The sequence below is a fragment of the Ipomoea triloba genome, chromosome 13 (genome assembly GCF_003576645.1).
Source record: "Ipomoea triloba cultivar NCNSP0323 chromosome 13, ASM357664v1".
Lineage (NCBI taxonomy): Eukaryota > Viridiplantae > Streptophyta > Magnoliopsida > Solanales > Convolvulaceae > Ipomoea > Ipomoea triloba.
The window spans coordinates 1,492,396-1,513,153 of NC_044928.1; the positions used below are offsets into that span (position 1 = coordinate 1,492,396).

Sequence of the window (20,758 nt, forward strand, 5' to 3'; positions counted from 1 at the left end):
TTCAGACACATGAAAATCCAGTAATGGAGCATGAAGTTGAACTTGCTCCCAAATTCGCTTGAAATCCTCATCCTCAACATATAAATCCTTGAGCTGGTCAAACCCAATAACCTCCCCTTGCATGATTACCAACAAGTTTCTCCTGCGACTAAGAGCATCTGCTGCTCGATTTAAGGCGCCAGACTTATGTTTGATAACAAAAGAAAATTGTTCTAGGAAGGAAGACCACCTGGCATGCATACGGTTGATGTGCTTTTGATTCCGAAAATATTTAAGTGCTTCATGGTCTGTATATATGACAAAGTCTTGAGAGAGTAAGTAGTGCTTCCAAGTGTGAAGAGCCCGAACAACAGCATACAATTCTTGCTCATAAGTGGACCACTTTTCACGTGCCGAGCTTAATTTCTCGCTATAAAAAGCTATTGGCCTTCCACCCTGTGAAAGTACTGCCCCTATGCCCACGCCACTTGCATCACATTGTAATTCAAATGGCTTTGAAAAATCTGGTAACGCCAAGACAGGGGCATTGATGAGTTTTTCCTTGAGTGAATTGAAGCTGAATTCTGCATCTTTATCCCATTTGAACCTCTCCTGCTTCATGCAATTAGTGAGTGGCGCTGCAACCGTACTAAAGTCTCGAATAAACCTTCTGTAGAATGACGCCAAACCATGGAAGCTCCGGACTTCTCCAACTGTCTTAGGGATTGGCCATTCTTGGATGGCATTTATCTTGGCCTTGTCAACTCGTATTCCATCACTGCCCACCACATAACCTAAGAACACCAGCTCATTGGTTAGAAAAGAACATTTCTTCAAGTTGATAAATAACTTATTCTCTCGTAAGGCCATGAATACTTGGTGCAGGTGGTCCAAATGCTCTTCATGGTTTCTGCTGTAAATTAAGATGTCGTCGAAATATACGACAACAAATTTGCCGATAAAAGGCTGAAGGACTTGATTCATTAGTCGCATGAACGTGCTTGGCGCATTTGACAATCCAAAAGGCATCACAAGCCATTCATAGAGCCCATCTCTTGTTTTAAACGCGGTTTTCCACTCATCTCCAAGCCTAACTCGAACTTGATGATATCCACTTCGAAGGTCTATTTTAGAGAAAACAAACGCCCCATGAAGTTGGTCGAGCATGTCATCCAGACGAGGGATGGGAAACCGATAACGCACTGTTATTTTATTGATAGCTCGGCTATCAATGCACATTCGCATACTCCCATCTTTTTTTGGAACTAGCAAGGCAAGAACTGCACAAGGACTCTTACTCTCTCTAATGAGTCCCTTTTGAAGGAGGTCTGTCACTTGTTCAGTCAGCATATCGTGTTCTTCTGGACTCATTCGGTAGTGTGGAAGGTTGGGTAAACTAGCCCCTGGTTGCAAATCTATTTGATGTTGTACATCGCGTAATGGTGGTAATCCTCCCGGTAGATCATCAGGGGCTACATCAGAAAATTCAGACAATAAGCCAAATAGCTCTGTTGGCACTTGGTAGGTTCCCTGTTTACTCTCTTTCACAACCACCATAACTATGGTCTGGAGTTCATTGGCTTCAACAATAAATTCTTTCCAATTCTGTGAGATTGTGACAGCACAAGTTTTCTTTTTCATTGAAGTTTCCCATGAAGTTGGCGGGATGACAATTTTCTTTTCACCCCAAACAAAGGAATAGTTGTTCTGCCTTCCGTGGTGAGTAGCATCAACATCAAACTGCCAGGGTCTACCTAGTAAAATGTGGCACGCATCCATGTCAATGACCTCACATCTTACCGTATCTTCATAACTCTTGCCGATTGAAATAGGGACATGGCATATTTCTGTAACAGAGACAGACGGTCCCTCCTTTATCCACCCCATTTTGTATGGCTGAGGGTGAGGCTGCGTTGGTAGACTGAGATGCTGCACCAGAGTTTTTGAAACAATATTGTCGCAACTACCATTATCAATAATAAGTTTGCACACTTTTCCCACGACACTGCAATACGCTCTAAAGATATTGTTGCGTTGATTAGGACTTTTATCTTCTGTAGTGTACAAGAGGCGTTGAACAACACAACTCACATGTTCCCCATCTTTCTCAACAATCTCTTCAACGTAACTCTCTTCTCTTCCATCCTCATCTTCTTCGTTTTCCTCTATTAAATTAATAGAACGACGGGCTCGGCACTCATTTGAACGGTGGCCTGGTTCTCCACACTTAAAACATTTTCCGGTCATAGGCTTGGCATAAGGATTAGTATTTTGAGTAGGTACCTCATTGTTCTGTCTTTGTCGCTGGGCCTTTGGGAATCCCGACTCAGAAGGTGCTACAGGTTGAGTAGAATGGGTACCAAACTGCCCGGGAGTGAAGTTTTGAGCAGGAGAGTTGCTTATAGGGCGTGATGTTGCTGGAGCATATGATTTCCTTTGGCTGGATTGTGTCAAGATGTTTTCTGCTTTTATAGCCATGTTGAAAGCTTCATCGACAGACCAGACAGGTGCTAACGTCATTCTCTCTCGGATGTTAAATCTCAGCCCGTTGATGTAACGTGCTGTCTGTTGCTCTGGGGTCTCGGAGAGATTACAACGCGCTCCTAATCGGTAGAATTCTTCAGTATATTCATTGACATTCCGAGATCCTTGAGAACAATTTTGATACCTCTGATATAGTTGTTGTTGATAGTCTGGAGGTAAGAACCTTGTTGTCATTAATTTCTTCATCTTCCTCCAAGTGGTAATTACTTGCTTTCCTTGTCTCCTCCTATTATTTTGGGTGACTTCCCACCATGCTGCAGCTCCTCCTCGTAACTTATGGGCCACGTACTTTGCTTGTCGTTCTTCTGGTGTATCTAACATGTCAAAGCATTGTTCAACTTCATAGCACCAATCTAAAAAAGCTTCAATGTTAAGATTTCCACCGAAGGTGGGAAGATCAACTTTTGGTCGATGATAGTTTTGCCTGCGGGCTGGTACTCGGTCATCTTCATCAGAGTCGCTACTGCTTCTGTAAGCATGAGGGTTAACTTGCGGTTGGTAACCTTGCACATGTTCACCAACTGGTTGATTCCTAGCATGGTTTACTGCTGGAGGAACTCTCTGTCCATCAAGTCTCAAGCTAATATTAGCAAGGATATTATGGATTTCTTGGATACGGTTGCCTTGTGTTTGCAAAGCTGCCCAAAGGGCGTCAACACCACGGTCACCGCCAGTGGGTGGGTTGTTTCCTGCGTTGTTATTATTGCCTTGTGCCATCTTGGGTCGTAACAATAGAGGGGATCAAGTCGCTACCTCGTTGTTGCCTAGGAACTTAAGGCTCTGAATACCAACTGATACAGAACAACAAACAAAAGATAGCTGGAAAGGAAATAGAATACTCTGTAACTCAAACTCATAAGTTTCAAAATGATATTCATTCTCCCTATCCCATCAGATAAAACATGCTTAAATAGGATACAAAGGAAAATATGAAAAGCAACTGGAATTAAAAGCTTGAAAATGAAGAGACAGAAAATTAAAGCAAAATACATTAACCAAGAGTAATTAAAGATAGCCCAAGTTCCCAAGTCTGCTTCTAGCCGCCAACCATTGAGTTTTCATGCATGCATGCTTATGATATTTGAATTCCTTATTCATGTTCTCCATCAATAAATCTGTTCAAATGTGGTCACGCATCCTCGTGCAGTCGGTGCGGTTTACACCACTTAATGTTAGAAAATGCACTACTCAATGTTAGAAAACGCACTACAATGAAAATACACAAAAATACCATAAAACACACCACACACCCAAAATAATGCACCATAACTCCCATGTCCCTAATGGTGCATTTGATAACACTGTGTGGTGTATATTTGCATACGTAGTGGTGTGTTTTTTGGTGATGCGTACCTAATGATGCATATTTGTGTGGTGCATTTTCTAACATAAAGTAATGTATATTTGTATACATAGTGGTGCGGTCGCACTGACCGCACGTTAAGGGGCGGCCACACCTGATTATGACCATATATATATACAGTGGCGGATCCAGCATGGGGGCAGTGGGGGCAGCTGCCCCCACTCACCCCACCCCCCACCCCTATATAGCCTTTGTATGTATATGTGTATGTATAGTACATATATAGATATAAATATAGGAAAACAGATATGAGTAACCAATTGTTAAGTTAGCAGAGTTGGATGGGCATGTGTTGTAAGTTATGCATGGCGAGGGTTCGAATCCAGCAGCATGCGTTTTTATGTTTTCGCCCCCACTGGGACATTTTTCTAGATCCGCCACTGTGTATATATATAAAGTGAATCCAAAAAAAATACCCTAACATGCATTATTGTGAAAAATGGTACATCCATGCATGATAAAGAGTAGACATGAAAGCATAAAACATTATTATTATAAGTACTTGGCAACCCTCAATTGTTGTTGTAGATGAGAATAATGCTTCACGTAAAGCCATGCAAGGTGGCCGACGCATTGAAGGGCAAACACGAAGATCCATAACCGAAACGGCATCTTCGGCGTCTCTCTTCTACTCGTCACCAAAACAGTAAACGCAACGACGGCGAAGATGGCCGCCACGGCTCCGTCGAGAAACCTGAAGGCGAGTGTGACAGCCGCGGCCGGCGGCGCCGCCGGGCGGCGGTGTTCCAGTAAGTCTCTGAGGAAGCGCGACATGGTTAAGAAAATGATGTTGTCTCCGCCTTCGACGAATGCGCGTACGAGGTTCTTCGTTCTCTCCCACGCCATTTTTGGTGTGGGATTGATTGAAGAACGAAGAAATTTGATGAAATCGACTGGCGGTTTTGGTCGTATCGAGAATTGGGTTTTAAGGATGGTTTATGTGTTGATGATGTTAACGTTGCGAAACTCTCGTGCTGACTTTTTGACCTTAATCACCTCGACCAATGATGACCAAAATGTCAAAGGGAGGCTTGACCAATGCTACGGAATTTCATATTAGGTTGACCAACACCAATAGATTTTATTTTTTTTTTCATATTGCATGGTGTCTGCACGCCACACAGCTGTGTTGCGTTGCCTGTGTAGACCACGGTAAAAGACAATGTCGTTTCATGTAATTTTTTTCACACGACTCACTGTAATATATATTTGATAATTCATAATGTATATTATCTTGCCCTAGAAATTTTATTATTCTAATTTATAATGTACATTATTTTAACACATAAAGTATATTATTCTAAAACATAATGTACATTATCTTACCCCAAAAATTACATTATTCTAAAACATAATGTACACTATCTTACTCCAAAAGTTTTATTATTCTAAACACATAACATACATTATTCTAACACATAATGTATATTATTCTAAGTCATAATGTACATTATCTTACCCTAGAAATTTCATTATTCTAACACATAAAGTACATTATTCTAAAACATAATGCACATTATCTTAACTCAAAAATTTTAGTATTCTAACATATAATGTACATTATTCTAACTCATAAAATTCAAAGACGTCGTTCTGAATCGTGATCCACACAATTGTAGGTCGTGTATGCATTTTACGAGGCGCGAAAATATAATCCAGCTTAAAAGTAATCAAGTTTTATTTGAGAACAATTATTAGAGAAACATAGATAATATAGAATCATTCTTATATACATTTTCTATTCCTTAATTCTTGGGTATTGCTTCAGCCTAATTGGTAGGTGGTTGTTATTCTTCACCCGCCAGGCTATTCCATCTCCCAAATTCAACACTCATGTTTAATATCCTTCTGCTCTTCTCAAATTTATTGAGAATAATATATGTAATGCCTCGTGTCTCTAGCCAGTGTCTTCTGGACGAGAAGACTGTGCTTCTCCAGATACGAAGTGAAATCACTTATTCTTCGGCATCCACCAAGCTGCTGCTGTGGGATGAAAGAGTTGACTCTTGCCGCTGGCCAGGTCTGAGTTGCAATGATGCCTCCACTAGCTTCAATGTTTCTCTCTTGCTGAAACTGCCATCACTTTCTGCTATTATATATGCTTGATGGGATCTACTTTCCTGTTCCATTTCCAGACTTTTTCCAAGGTTTCAAAAATCTGACTGTTTTGAGCCTGGCAGGATGGAAACAAACTTTCTGGTCATATAAATGAATTGCAAAATGTGACTTCTCCACTGGCATTACTTGATTTGAGCAACAACAATTTGGAAGGGACAATACCTTCCTTCTTCTTTCAATTCCAAAATCTGTCAACCCTCTTTCTCGGGATGAACAAATTTTCTAGCCAAATACCTTCATTCTTCTTTCAACTTTAGAATCTTACATTTCTCTATCTTTCATCAAACAAATTTTCTGGTCAAATGATTGATTTGCAAAATGTGACTTCTCCTCTGGAAGTTGTTGATTTGAGCATGCAGCAACAACTTGGAAGGGACAATACCTTCATTCTTCTTTCAATTACAGAATCTTAAGACACTCCATCTTTCATCGAACAAATTTAATGGTACCGTGTGTCTAACAAAATTTAGACACCCAGGGAATATTAACTCTCTTGACTTTTCCTATAATAGCTTGGTAATTGAGACAACCATAAGTCCAGCAGAACTTCCCTTACTCCCTCAGTTTGAAGCATTAAAACTAGCCTCCTGCAATAATCTGCAAAAATTTCCCCAAAAACCAATCTAAATTGACTACATTAGATCTTTCCAGCAATGCTATACATGGAGAAATTCCTAATTGGATATGGGGAATTGGTAATGGGAGACTTGATAACCTCAATAATCTTTCTCACAATCATTTGATGCATATGAAAGAGCCACTGGAATACCCTGCTCTTAGAGTCCTTGGTCTAAAGTCTAATCTGCTAAGTGGACAAATTCTCCATGATTATTCCTCTTGCATCCCAATTTCCTGGTGCTTGACTTGTCCTACAACACTTTGTATGGCAAAATACCATCATGTCTGGCGCAAAATAATAGCAAACTTGCTATAATGAATCTTAAAGGAAATCATTTAAGTGGTGAGATATCACACAAGTTTCAACAAAGTTGTTGTTTAGAGACATTGGATGTTAGTCAAAATCTGTTAGAAGGGCAGCTTCCTCAGCTCCCTCCATGATCAACTGCACAGAGCTTAAGGTCTTGAACCTTGGAAACAACAGATTAAGTGATACCTTTCCTTGCTGGCTCAATAAATTGTTAAATCTACACATATTCATGGGAGCATATATTGCACCAAGCTTGGGGTAAACAGCAGCTGGCCAAGCTTACAAGTCATTCACTTATAATCCAATAATTTCAGTGGAAATCTACCAACTCAATTATTCTTGGAACTAAAAGCTATTCTTGTTGATAGGGTTTAGGGTTTAGTGAAATATATATATATCTCACAAATAACAAATTAAATGTTAGGTGACTGTGTTCGGTAAAAACCTTTAGTACACCCAAAATAAAAATTATTGATTTTTCTAAAGATGGAAAACGTACACACCCATTAAGAATATGCAGTCCATTTCAATTTTAAACTTATTTAAAAATATAAAATTATATACATAAGATATTAAGATTTCATTTATAAAACTTAAATCGGCCCAAATAATAATTCAAAAAATTAAACGTATAAAGAACTCTAGACAAAGTGTACACAATGTCTTGACATCTTAATTATGCTATTAAAAAGCATAGACCAAGTATCAAGTATATGCAATGGAACAAGACTTGGAAGCATGAATAAGACTAGTCATCAAAAGACTTCGAAAGCATGTGCTGGAAGTATGTAACTAATGGGGCAAACATAAGTATATATGTGAACAAGACTATAGTCATCACAAGACTTGGAAAATATGTGGTGGAAGTAACAAATGGGGTGCCTAGTCTTCTATTTTGGAATATGATTGGCACACAAATTACGAAAATTATACTGTAGACACAATGGATTGTGGACCGCGCAATCAAAACAACGTCGTTTTGATTAATGTAAACAAACGGATGAAACAATATTCGTTCCGCGCAATTGCAGTTCCCTTTCAACACAACTGCAGTTCCAGACGGATGAAACGACATCTGTTTCACGCAACTGCAGTTCCCTTTCAACACAATTGCAGTATCAGTCATGACCATGGTCCACGGTATAACAACTGTGCAAATTAAATCTCTGCAGGAATTTTGTACGTACTAGGCTCTAGGAGTTGATGTTGGGTCTGCCGTCTCTTCTGATGTCCTGTACTTTCGATCTGTGTTTAGTTTAATTGAGTTTAGTTGTTTGGATTGATTTATCAGCGATAATTGTTAAATTGTAGTATTGTACTATTTTTACGGTACAAAAATTGGTTAATTTTGAATTAGAATTGTTTACCTTGTACTTAAAGTGACCAATTATGTAATAAGGTCTGTGGGAGAAGCTAATTGGGAGTAATATCTTATTTTGTAGACAAAGTATAAAAAGTAAAATAAATATAAATATAACCATAAAAAAAAAAAAAGATACATCTATAACCAGTCATGAATGAAGACCCATTAAAAAAAAAAAGCAAAAAAAAAAAACGAAAAGAAATGTCACCTTTTTTAGAGTTGTTAAAACAGACTGCTGAGGTGGGGCCCGCCAAAGCTCGCCATATAGTAGGGGTGGGCGACAAAACCCGCCAAAATACAGGCCTATGGAACCCCGGCCCGCCTTAAGCTCGCGCGGGCTTTGGTGGGTCCACCAAATTATAAAAATTTTAAATTTAAATAAAAATTAATATAAAAAAAAAAGATAATAAGTGTATACTAAAATAATTTGGATAGTTTAAACATGTATTAATGCATTTCTAATTTTTTAAACAAAATAATAACTAATAAATAATCAAATACATAATGTATTAATCTATATAAGTCAATAACAAATCATTTATACAATATTTTGGGAGTTTGTCAATGATAATTGTTGTCATCAATAGATGAGGAGGATAAATTATTCTAAATATATGATTACAATATATATTAATATAATGATATAGTAAAAATTAACTTACAAATTTCTTTAGAAATTTTCATACACTGATAAAATTATGATAATGATGTGTAAACTTGCATTGTTCAATTGGAGCCAATGAAGTGTCAATATTGTCAACTCTTTAATTTGGACAAAGATCCTATCATTTAGAGTTCAGGTATAGTTGTATTTTTTATTAACAACTTTGTAATTAGGTCACACGGATCTAACAATAATGTAAGAACAATTTTGTCCCAAAAAAAAATACAATATTTATAAAGTAATGTACAATTGTATCATTATAGACATAAGACAAAAAAAAAAAATATTAATACCATAATAACCTAAATCATTCCCAATAATGCAAAAACATAATTATCTCACATAATATATCTCACAACAACACAAATAACAAATTATTAAAAGAGAAATTAGTATGATAATACGAAATTATAAATGATCAGAAATTAAGTGCTGCAAAATTGTAAGATCAGAAAATAAATAATTGTAGTCCTTAGGGGCAAACAAAACTATATGTTTCCACACGGTTTAGACTTTGGGGGCATTAAGCTTTGCTTTCATTACTTGAAAATGTTTCTGTTTCCACACGGTTTAGAAGACTTTAGACTTTAGGGACACTTATGCTGTCCAAGGAAACAAGATTAGTTGTCACAAGACTTGAAAAGCATAACAAGATTGGTCATCGCAAGACTTGGAAATTAATGCATACGTTGGAAGTAACTAATGGGGCAACAAAGTCGTTACGTTGGAAGTAACTAATGGGGCAACAAAGTCTTTACGCGTCGTTACCGTCTGATAGAATGGTTTGCTTTAATTTGCCATGACCATTAATAAAGTCGTTATTATTGTTGGTCCCGTGACAAATAAAAGTTTTGAAAGAAAAGTTGATTAGACTTTTACAAAAAAATTTGATTGAAAAAATGTACATTGTGTGCAGTAAAAATCCTGAACTTGCCAAGAGTAGTTAGAAAATGTTGTGTATTTTTACATGGTTTTAAAACACATAAGAGTCTACGCCTATTCAGCTCAAGACGTTGAGTGTTGGACTTAATCTTTAAAGTTGTTTACTGACCTCCGTCCAACAATTTATCAGCCATCAAATGTTAGACTTGACCTTTATCGGCATCCGTCCAAAAGTACATTTTTATATTTTGGAAAAAATGTCAAATATGCCACTGAACTTATCGCTTTTGTGCAATTGGGCCATTGAACTTAAAAAGTGTGCAATTCAACCATCAAACAAGCAAAATTTGTGCAATTGGACCATTTTTACAAAAATTTTCTGGTAAAATCCAATTATATTACTAACATATAGGTATTAAGAGTGACATTTTCTTCTACCATACTAGTTGGAAGTCAATATTGAAATGTTTTTTAACTCAAATTGAATTAAAAAAATTTGTAAAAATGGTCCAATTGCACAAATTTTGCTTGTTTGATGGTTGAATTACACACTTTTTAAGTTCAATGGCCCAATTGCACAAAAACAATAAGTTCAGTGGCCTATTTGATATTTTACCTTATATTTTTACAGATTCTACTCAACATTTTTATTTTTTCAATTCTACACTCACTATATGTAAAGTATAAATATATAACTTATTTATTATAACTTTTCTTAATTAAAAACTCACCTTAAAAATAAAAAAAAAAAAAGAAAGAAAGAAAAGAGTTTGTCTTTCATTTTTATCTTACTAACTTGCTTGACGTACATAGAATATATTCATTTTTGACCTAGTGCCAATAAAATATTCTTGTTTTATTTATTATGGTATCAATGTTAATACTCTAATTAAAACGCCAATACCTTGTAGTCTAGTGGCACCCAGTTGACTCTTTGAGTCTTAGTAGAGTCGATATTGACTCTTTGTGACTTCAGTAGGTTGAGAAAGTAGTTATGAACAAATACTTTCGTTTTCAAAAAGTATAATAATTTTTTTAGCACAATATCTACTAAATTCAATGTAGTTTTTTAAATTTGTGATGTAATAAATTTCCTGGAAAATTGCACTTTTCATCACTAAGTTATAGGGTAATTGTAGAATTCATCCCTAAGTGTTGGTCATGCTCACTTTTCGTCCCTAAATTATCATTGGCGTTGCACTTTTCATCATTTCATGCGCACTTTTTGTCCCTAAGTTGTACTAATATTGCAATTTCGTCCTTAATGTTTATTAGTAAAATGACAAAAAGTGCAACATCAATAATAACTTAGAGACGAATTCTATAATCACCTTATAACTTAGGAACGAAAAGTGTAATTTTCCCAAATTTTCATTATGAGTTAATTCTAGCGTAGGTCCCCTGTCTTTGGTAAAAATTCTAAATTTAGTCTTAGACCATCAATTTTGCCATTTAACACCGCAAATATCATATTTGGACATTTTTGTCCTTTCAATGACATTTTCGATGAAACCCTATTTTAGGCAATGGTGTTTTCGTCTCTTTATTTTCTTAAGGAAAAATTGTAATTTATACCCCTGCATAATACGTCAATTTTCAATATCACCCCTGAATTATTAGTGGTACGTGTAAATGTTGCCTCTCAACTTTCAAAACGATACACATATTGTCCCTCCCAAGTGTAAATGTTGTCCCTCAATTTTAAAAAAGGTACATATATTGCCCCTCCCGTACTGTAAGAGAGGGGCAATATATGTACGGTTTTGAAAATTGAGGGACAACATTTACACCACTAATAATTCATGGGTGACATTGATAATTGACATATTATGGAGGAACATAAATTACAATTTTCCCTAAGATATTAAGATTTCATTTATAAAACTTAAATCGGTCCAAATAATAATTCAAAAAATTAAACGTATAAAGAACTCTAGACAAAGTGTACACAATGTCTTGACATCTTAATTATGCTATTAAAAAGCATAGACCAAGCATCAAGTACATGTAATGGAACAAGACTTGGAAGCATGAATTGAATAAGACTAGTCATCAAAAGACTTCGAAAGCATATATGTGCTGGAAGTATGTAAGTAATGGGGCAAACATAAGTATATGTGAACGAGACTATAGTCATCGCAAGACTTGGAAAATATGTGGTGGAAGTAAGAGCATCACCACCAATATTATTGGGTGGTTTATGTCAGAAGAGATGCCATTGTGTCAAGAGAAAATAGGAGAGAGAGTGAGAAGAGATCATCTGTTATACACAGTCCATGGAATAGTATTTTTTTGACATTGTAATTTAATGCTCATGTGAGCTGACCACATTATTTTTTATTATTATTTTTTTTAAATTTGATTTGTTTTAAATTTTTTTTTCTCCACCCCATTTTCTCTTTTCTAATCCCATTTATAAAAATTCCTAAAAAATCGCGAAAAAAAACATTGTTGATAAGGATGCTCTAACAAATGGGGTGCCTAGTCTTCTATTTTGGAATGTGATTGGCACACAAATTAACTCTCTGCAGGAATTTTGTACGTAGTAGGCTCTAGGAGTTGATGTTGGGTATGCTTTCTCTTTTGATGTCCTGTATTTTCGATCTGTGTTTAGTTTAAATGAGTTTAGTTGTTTTGATTCATTTATCAGCGATAATTGTTAAATTGTATTAATTTTACGGTACAAAAATTGGTTAATTTTGAATTAGAATTGTTTACATTGTACTTTGAGTACTACGGACTCTGTTACAATTTAGTATCTGTTTATAGCTACTTTCTCAACCTACTGAAGCACAATGAGTCAACAGTTGCCTCCACTGAGGCTTGAATCCACTTCCATCATCCATGTGAGAGTGTTTACATTGTACTTAAAGTGACCAATTATGTAATAAGTTTTGTGAGAGAAGCTAATTATGAATGAGTTAATTCTAGCGTAGGTCCCTTGTCTTTGGTAAAAATTCTAAATTTAGCCTCAAACCATCAACTTTTCCATTTAACACTGAAAATATCATATTTTGGACTTTTTTTGTCCTTTCAATGACTTTTTCGATGAAATCCTATTTTAGGCAATGATGTTTTCGTCTCTTTAATTTTTTAATAATTTTTCTAATGAGTTAATTCCAGCAGAAGTTTTTTGTCTTTGGTGGCATTTCTAAATTTAGTCCTAGACAATCGTTTTTGTCATTTAACATCCAAACTATCATATTTTTGACATTTTTTGTCCTATGACTTTTTTAGGTGAAATTCTATTTTCAGAAATGGTAGTTTTCGATGAAAAAGAATAGGATTCTTTTTCTTTTTTTTTTCTTTTTTTTTTTTGCTCTACAGCTGTAGTAGATGATTCACATAATCATGAACTACAATAATAGCAGTCTAACTAAAGTTGATCGAATTGCTCAGCTACATCATGAGCTTTCTAATTGCATTGCACAATGACTCCCCTTGCACCCGAAGGTCCTCACATAACCGGTATTGTGTTTGACAATGGACGATTTGTGACCAAGTTGAAGGAGATAAAGACAAGAGCCGAGTAAAGGAGATGATGTAATTCACGACTGAAGAGACGAAAATCAAGAAAAAAACTAGCACAGAAAACTGAAAATAAAAAATCAAGAGATGAAAATGTCATTGCCTAAAATAGGGTTTCAAATGAAAAAGTCTTCAAAATGATTTTAAAAAAAAGTATCCAAATTAAAATAAGAAGGTATGGATTGTTAAATGGCAAAATCGATGGTCTATGACTAAATTTGAAATTGACACCAAATATAAAGAGCCTCCGCTGAAATTAACTCATTAGAAAAATAATTAAAATTTTTGAAAAGACTAAAATACATTTGCATAAAGTAAGATTTTACCGAAAAAGTCGTCGAAAGGACCAAAAGTGTCCAAATTATGATTGCCTAGGATGTTAAATGACTAAAACAAAAGTCTGTGACTAAATTTGTAATTACCATAAAAACAAGAGATCTCCGTTGAAATTAACTCTATTCATTAATATATCTCACAAAGACGCAAATAACAAATTATTAAAAGAGAAATTAGTGTGATAATAAGAAATTATAAATTATCAGACATTAAAAAGGATTTGGTTACTTCAAAATATTGTTCTCTGTTTTTGTCTTTTTAATTTTACAATTTTCATTCTCTCTTTTATTTATATAAGTAAATGTGGGTAGAAAAAATAGAAGATTGTGATAAGTAAAAGAATATGATAATGAAAATATGATAATGAATGTAATCATAGTAATAAATAAATATGCAAGAAAATAATGGTAAGAATGTGATTATAATGATATATAGCAAAATTGATGAGAAAGATTTTATTTTCCATTTAAAAAACAGCGCTTGAAAGTATTCCAAACTAGAAAATTGTATTAATTAGCATATTTTTTGTTTTAGATTCCCCAATTCTCTAATTTTTTAAAAAATTAGATAAATTCTCCACTTAATAAACGGGTCCAAGTGTTGCAAAATCAGAAAAATGAAAAATTAAAGTCCTTGGGGGCAAACAAAACTATGTTTCCACACGGTTTAGACTTTAGGGGCATTATATTAAGCTTTGCTTTCATTACTTAAAAGAGTGGCTGTTTCCACACGGAACTCATGCGTTCTAATTCATATATATATATTTGCTTATTCAGATTTCAGAAATTCTACATCTCAACAACAAACAACTTAAGTCGATCAGCTCGATCATAAAATGAGGATTCTCATGTTTAACATGCTTCTGCTCTTTTCAAATTTATTCAAAATTATGCATGCATTGGGTCAGTGTCTTCCCGATCAAAAGTCTGTGCTTCTCCAGATACGAAGTGAAATCACTTACAATTCTTCGGAATCCACCAAGTTGGTTCTGTGGGATGAAGGAGCTGACTGCTGCCGATGGCCAGGTCTGAGTTGCAATGCTGCTACTGGATTTATTACTACTCTTGACCTCAGCGACGATGACTCAATCACGGGTGGCTTCAATGTTTCTCTCTTGTCTAAGCTGCCATCACTTTCTGTTATTAGGCTTGATGGGGTCAACTTCTCTGCTCGATTTCCAGACTTCTTCACGGATTTCACCAATCTCACTGTTTTGAGCTTGAAATTTTGCAACTTCAGTGGAACAGTCCCTCACAAAGTATTCCAGGTACCAACTCTGCAAACCATTGACTTATAAGTTTCAATGAAATGCTTGGGGGTTCTTTGCCAGACTTCCCGGAAAATAGATCTCTCAAGAGCCTCAAACTTCGGTGGACAATGTTTTCTGGGAATTTACCCCAGTCCATAGGAAACCTCACACTGCTGTCCCATATTGACCTTACAGTTTGCCATTTTAGTGGACCAATCCCTGCTTCTATTATAAAGCTTAGCAAGCTTGTTGAGCTGAGCTTGTCCGGAAATTCATTTTCAGGACCCATTCCAGCATCACTATTTTTCCTGCCATCACTTCAAACCTTATCTCTGAGTTGGAACAAACTTTCTGGTCATCTAACTGAATTACGAAATGTGACTTCTCCACTTGAATCTCTTGATTTGTGGGACAACAACTTGGAAGGGACAATACCTTCATTCTTCTTTCGACTTCAAAGCCTTACATCACTAGATCTATCATCAAACAATTTTTTTGGTCAAATGATTGATTTGCAAAATGTGACTTCTCCATTGCAATCTCTTGATTTAAGTAGCAATGACTTTGAAGGGACAATACCTCTGTTCTTCTTTCGACTTCAAAGCCTTACATCACTAGATCTTTCATCAAACAAATTTTTTGGTCGTTTGATTGATTTGCAAAATGTGACTTCTCCATTGCAAATTCTTGTTTTGAGCGACAACAACTTGGAAGGGACAATACCTTTGTTCTTCTTTCACCTTCAAAATCTTACATCACTAGATCTTTCATCAAACAAATTTTTTGGTCAAATGATTGATTTGCAAAATGTGACTTCTCCATTGCAAATTCTTGATTTGAGCAACAACAACTTGGAAGCGACAATACCTTCATTCTTCTTTCGACTTCAGAATCTTACAGTGCTCGATCTTTCATCAAACAAATTTTTTGGTCGAATGATTGATTTGCAAAATGTGACTTCTCCATTGCAATCTCTTGATTTGTGGGACAACAACTTAGAAGGGACAATACCTCCATTCCTATTTCAACTTCAGAATCTTACAATGTTCGATCTTTCATCAAACATATTTGACGGTATTGTACATCTAACCAAATTTAAAAGTCAGTATTTTGACACTGTTGACTTTTCCCATAACAATTTGGTAATTGAGACAACCATAAGCACATCAGAACTTCCCTTACTCCCTCTGTTTGGAGAGTTAAATTTGGCCTCCTGCAATTTGCAAAAAATTCCTGATTTTTTGAAAAGCCAATCTAAATTGCGGTGGTTAGATCTTTCCAACAACACTATTAATGGAGAAATTCCTAACTGGATATGGGGAATTGGTAATGGGAAACTCTCTGGCCTCAATCTTTCTCACAATCGTTTGACGCATATGAAAGAGCCAATGGAATACAGTTCTCTTACTTCCCTTGATCTAAATTCTAATATGCTAAGTGGACAGATTCCACGACCACCACCTTGGGCACTGTATTTAGACTTCTCCAACAACAATTTCTCCATGATTCCTCTTGATTTGCTGATCAAATCCCAGATGTCTATTTCTTTTCCATTGCAAAAAATAGAGTAAGTGGAAAGATCTCAACTTCCTGGTGTCGAGCAGCCAATCTGGAAGTGCTTGACTTGTCCCACAATGCTTTGCATTGCACAATACCATCATGTCTGGTTCAAAATAACAGCATTCTTGTTGTAGTGAATCTTAGAGGAAATCATTTAAGTGGTTTCTTTAGAGGAAATCAACACAGTTGTTCTTTAGAGACATTGGATCTTAGTCAAAATCTCTTAGAAGGGAAAGTTCCTCCTTCCTTGATCAACTGCACAGAGCTTAAGATCTTAAATCTTGGAAACAACAAAATAAGTGATACCTTTCCTTGTTGGCTCAATAAATTGTCAAATCTGCACATTCTGGTATTGCATTCCAATCATTTTCATGGAAGCGTTTCTTGTCCCATGCTTGGGGTAAACAACAGTTGGCCAAGTTTACAAGTCATTGACTTATCTTCCAATAATTTCAGTGGACATCTACCAACTGATTTATTCTTGGCATTAAAAGCTATTTTGGTTGAGAGGAATAAATTAAACTCAAAGGCTGACTACTTGCACTTCACATCTCGATCGGAGGTTTGGATTTACTATCAAGATTCAGTCATACTGTCTCTAAAAGGCCAAACTTACACTATAGAGAAAGTCATACTGTCTCTAAAAGGCCAAACTTACACTATAGAGAAGGTTCTATCTATCTTCACTTCTATTGATTTTTCAAGAGAGAAGGTTCTATCTATCTTCACTTCTATTGATTTTTCAAGTAATCAATTTGAAGGCATCTTCACTTCTATTGATTTTTCAAGTAATCAATTTGAAGGCAGTATCCCAGAGAGTGTTGGAGAGCTTAAACAATTTGAAGGCAGTATCCCAGAGAGTGTTGGAGAGCTTAAACAGCTTTATCTACTTAACATCTCTCACAATGCCCTAACTGGCAATATTCCTCCATCTCTTCAAAACTTGAAAGCTTTGGAAGCACTGGACCTTTCATCCAACAACCTAACAGGAAATATCCCAGTGCAACTAGAGATCCTAACCTTCCTGGAAATCTTAAACTTGTCATACAACCATCTCGCTGGAAGGATTCCAAGAAGCACTCAATTGGATACCTTTGATGCAAGCTCATTCATGGGAAACAAGGGGCTATGTGGATTCCAAATTAATGTATCATGCTCTGGCATCGATGAACCAGCATCTCCAATACCAGAATCAGAAGAGAAAGAATCAACTCACCACGCTGATCTCTACATTAGCGTTGCATTTGGATTTGTTGCAGGTCTAGGAGGAATCTTTGTGCCACTTTTGCTATCCAGCAAATGGAGATCATATTATAACAAGATGATAGATGGAATTCTGTTAAAGATATTCTTTCAGAGAGGTCAAGGGAGAAGAAAGAAGTCTCGTTAGCAAAACTTCTTTTCAATCAACAATTTTGGTGCATATATTCTTCTCGTCAACCACCTACGTTGCTTAGGTAAAGTTTCTTTTTTACCATGTGTGATTGTCTACAGGTAACTCAGTTAATTTTTAAGTGATAGATTATACTCAAAGGGCAAAATCGAGTCCTACAATTAATCAGAGTGTGAGAGTTTCACCTACTTATTTCTTTGCCCACACTAACGTTTTTTTTTTTTATTATTATATAGTGCTGCAATGTCCATTTACTGTCATAGATTTTGTTTTTTTTTTCTTTTTTCAATTGTGTCTTTATATGTCGGCGAGTCTTGGCATATGAACTTACTGACATTTTTGGTTCACTTTCTTATTTATTATATTAACCTCTCTTTTAGGTTATATATATATTAAGGATCAAATGAGGACCTATAGTTAGGTGAGGACGTACGGATTGATCTGATCCTTTGATTTAAATAATTCAATGGTTGTGATTAATTATGTGCTATAGATTTAATTTTTCGCGCTCAGCTTGTTGTGCATTCTGTCTCAGTCCGTTGTGCATTCATAGTGTGAATGTTGTGCATCTCGTCCACTTTGTTATGCTGCAACAGGGTCTTCACCTAATGATAGATCCTATATTTGATCCGGAACCTATCTTCCCGTGCGGTTGTGCGGTACTCACCTTAAGCATTAAAACGGCGCACCTTAACTACACAAACCACGCACTTTAAGCTAAGAACACAAACCACGCAACTAAAGTTTTTAAATGATGCACCTTCAGTTGAGAACACACTGTGCACCATAAGTACACGAATCACGCACCTTAAATACAAAAGCCAAGCACTTTAAGAACACAAACCACGAATCTAAGGTTTTAAAATAACGCACCTTAGTTTCAACAACTCACGCACCTTAAACATACATATCACGCACCTTAAGCATACATATCACGCATCTTAAGAAGGAAAACAATGCACATTAAGAAGGGAAACCACGCACCTTAAGCTTTAGGTTCACTCATCTTAAATTTCAACACTGACCTTAAGCATACAAATCACACACCTTAAGAAGAAAATTACACACCTAAAGCCACCATACAACCACACGAAAAACACCCCACCGCACGGGAACTGAATTCTATGTATGTATGTGTGTATGTGTGTATGTATGTATGTATGTATTTATATATGAGGGCTAATGTATTATAGAGGATTATGAGGACTAATAATGTACGTTGGATTGGAATATATATTTGATGGTGTAAGATTAATGATAATTTTGGGTTATTTTTGTGTTAGGTGTGTGCTTATTAGGCAGATTGATGTATTTGTGTCATTTGTATTAGTCTTTTAATTTTGGAAGATTGAACATATCGTGTATTTTTTTATATTCTCATTCGTCAACATTTCTTGTTATTGTCGCAGACGGTTCGGCTTCGTTTTTTCGTCCAATCAGTTTCATTCTCGTCGTTTCTCTCAACGGTATTGGTGAAGTCAAAGGTCTGGTTGGGGTGGTGCGGATGTTGCGTTTCTTCACGTTGAAGTGGTTGGACGGTCGACAGTGGTGTTGTTTAAGCTTCCGGCGGTGTCTTCCTAACGGAGAGAGGCGGTCGTGCATGTCTCCGGCAGCGACGGATTTACAGTCTGAGAAGCCAACAATGGCGGAAGTCGGTGGTGGTCGTCGGCGATGTATGGTTCCGGTCCGGGAGAGGGTGTTGCGAATACAGGTAGGGTTTTTCCTTCTTTTTTTTTTTCTTTGGTTTTATTGTTTACTGTATGGTTTTTTGTTATTAATATCTACCAATTGATTAATATTACAAATTTTGTACTATTATTTGTATATATTTATGTTTATTTATTATTTGTAAAATATAAAATAAAACTTTCAATTACGCAGAACCTTCAAGTGGATTGGGTTGCATTTGGTGGTGTGCCTTGTGATTTCTACTTAAACATTCAAACCTTTTAATGCTTTTAATGCTTGCCAATTGGGTTTGAGATTAAATTTTTTTGTATTAAAACACTTTTTTCTTGATAGCATGGTGCAATTGATAATCTGCGAGAGTTCAGTTTATTTATTAACAATGTTTTGCTAGTTTAATTCGCCTAGGGACATGAATTATTTACTTTGAACAATCTGCATTAATCAGTTTTAATTTGCCAATTCAATTATGTTTTATCTTAAGTTTTGGACTGTGACTAATTGTGCTTCAATCTGGCCAATTTTTGTATAATTAGTCTATTTAAGGGGATTAACTGAGTATACACCATACCTATTAATTCCAAGCTCTTTGGATAAATGAATAACTAGTTTAATTGTCTTATTAATTAAGCTATTTATTTGGTTCTAAACCGGGTATTCCGTAAGTTCTTCATGACTTAATGGGTTTTAATGGTTTAAATAAATGTCTTAAGCATATGAATCGTTATAATACGTGACTGAATCTGGACGCCATACGGATTAGTCAGATTATAGTTAGAACGAACCTTTAATTGGTTGGAAATATTAGACTTAAAATGCATAATTAGTAGTGGTAATTTATTCATGTTCCTAGCCTTTATTCGTTTGTTAACCGGTTCTCTTGCTTCGTTGTTATTTTATTGTTTTTCCAACTAGTTACTTATTACTTGCTATCTCGTTCTTGTTGGTTTTAATTATTGCATTTCTCCTTAGTTTACTAATTTCGGTTTTATTTTATTGCATTTAAGTTAATTATGTTCAATTCTGTAAATTGCATTGTATCAATTCCCTGTAGGTTCGACCCTTGCTATTGCGCACTATCACTACAACTGATTCGTACACTTGCAAGGACTATTTAAAATTGTCCATCAATAGTCCAATGTCGTCCATGAGAGTGGCATTGGCG

General features: G+C 35.8%; 3 protein-coding genes across 3 annotated transcripts; all 3 read left to right on the forward strand.

The window, feature by feature from the left end:
• The first annotated feature begins 14,540 nt into the window (after positions 1–14,540).
• Positions 14,541–15,002, forward strand: LOC116002320 (polygalacturonase inhibitor-like). The gene has a single exon (XM_031242432.1). The coding sequence runs from the start codon at positions 14,541–14,543 to the stop codon at positions 15,000–15,002; it is 462 nt and encodes a 153-aa protein (XP_031098292.1).
• Positions 14,983–16,810, forward strand: LOC116003143 (probable LRR receptor-like serine/threonine-protein kinase At4g36180). Its single transcript, XM_031243308.1, has one exon. It carries the CDS (start codon positions 15,014–15,016, stop codon positions 16,523–16,525), a length of 1,512 nt encoding a protein of 503 aa, XP_031099168.1. The 5' UTR covers positions 14,983–15,013; the 3' UTR covers positions 16,526–16,810.
• Positions 16,526–19,641, forward strand: LOC116003144 (putative receptor like protein 25). Its single transcript, XM_031243309.1, has 4 exons — positions 16,526–17,142; positions 17,227–17,275; positions 17,360–17,971; positions 19,317–19,641. Exons 1-3 carry the CDS (start codon positions 16,906–16,908, stop codon positions 17,902–17,904), a joined length of 831 nt encoding a protein of 276 aa, XP_031099169.1. The 5' UTR covers positions 16,526–16,905; the 3' UTR covers positions 17,905–17,971; positions 19,317–19,641.
• Positions 19,642–20,758: the final 1,117 nt, after the last annotated feature.

Excerpts from the sequence above, each read along its gene's own strand:
- LOC116002320 (XM_031242432.1), top strand. The coding sequence starts at position 14,541 with ATGAGGATTCTCATGTTTAACATGCTTCTGCTCTTTTCAAATTTATTC.
- LOC116003143 (XM_031243308.1), top strand. The coding sequence starts at position 15,014 with ATGCTTGGGGGTTCTTTGCCAGACTTCCCGGAAAATAGATCTCTCAAG.
- LOC116003144 (XM_031243309.1), top strand. The coding sequence starts at position 16,906 with ATGCTTGGGGTAAACAACAGTTGGCCAAGTTTACAAGTCATTGACTTA. Across the intron at positions 17,143-17,226 it reads AAACTTACACTATAGAGAAA|GTTCTATCTATCTTCACTTC; the intron begins GTCATACTGTCT and ends TCAAGAGAGAAG. Across the intron at positions 17,276-17,359 it reads TTCAAGTAATCAATTTGAAG|GCAGTATCCCAGAGAGTGTT; the intron begins GCATCTTCACTT and ends AACAATTTGAAG.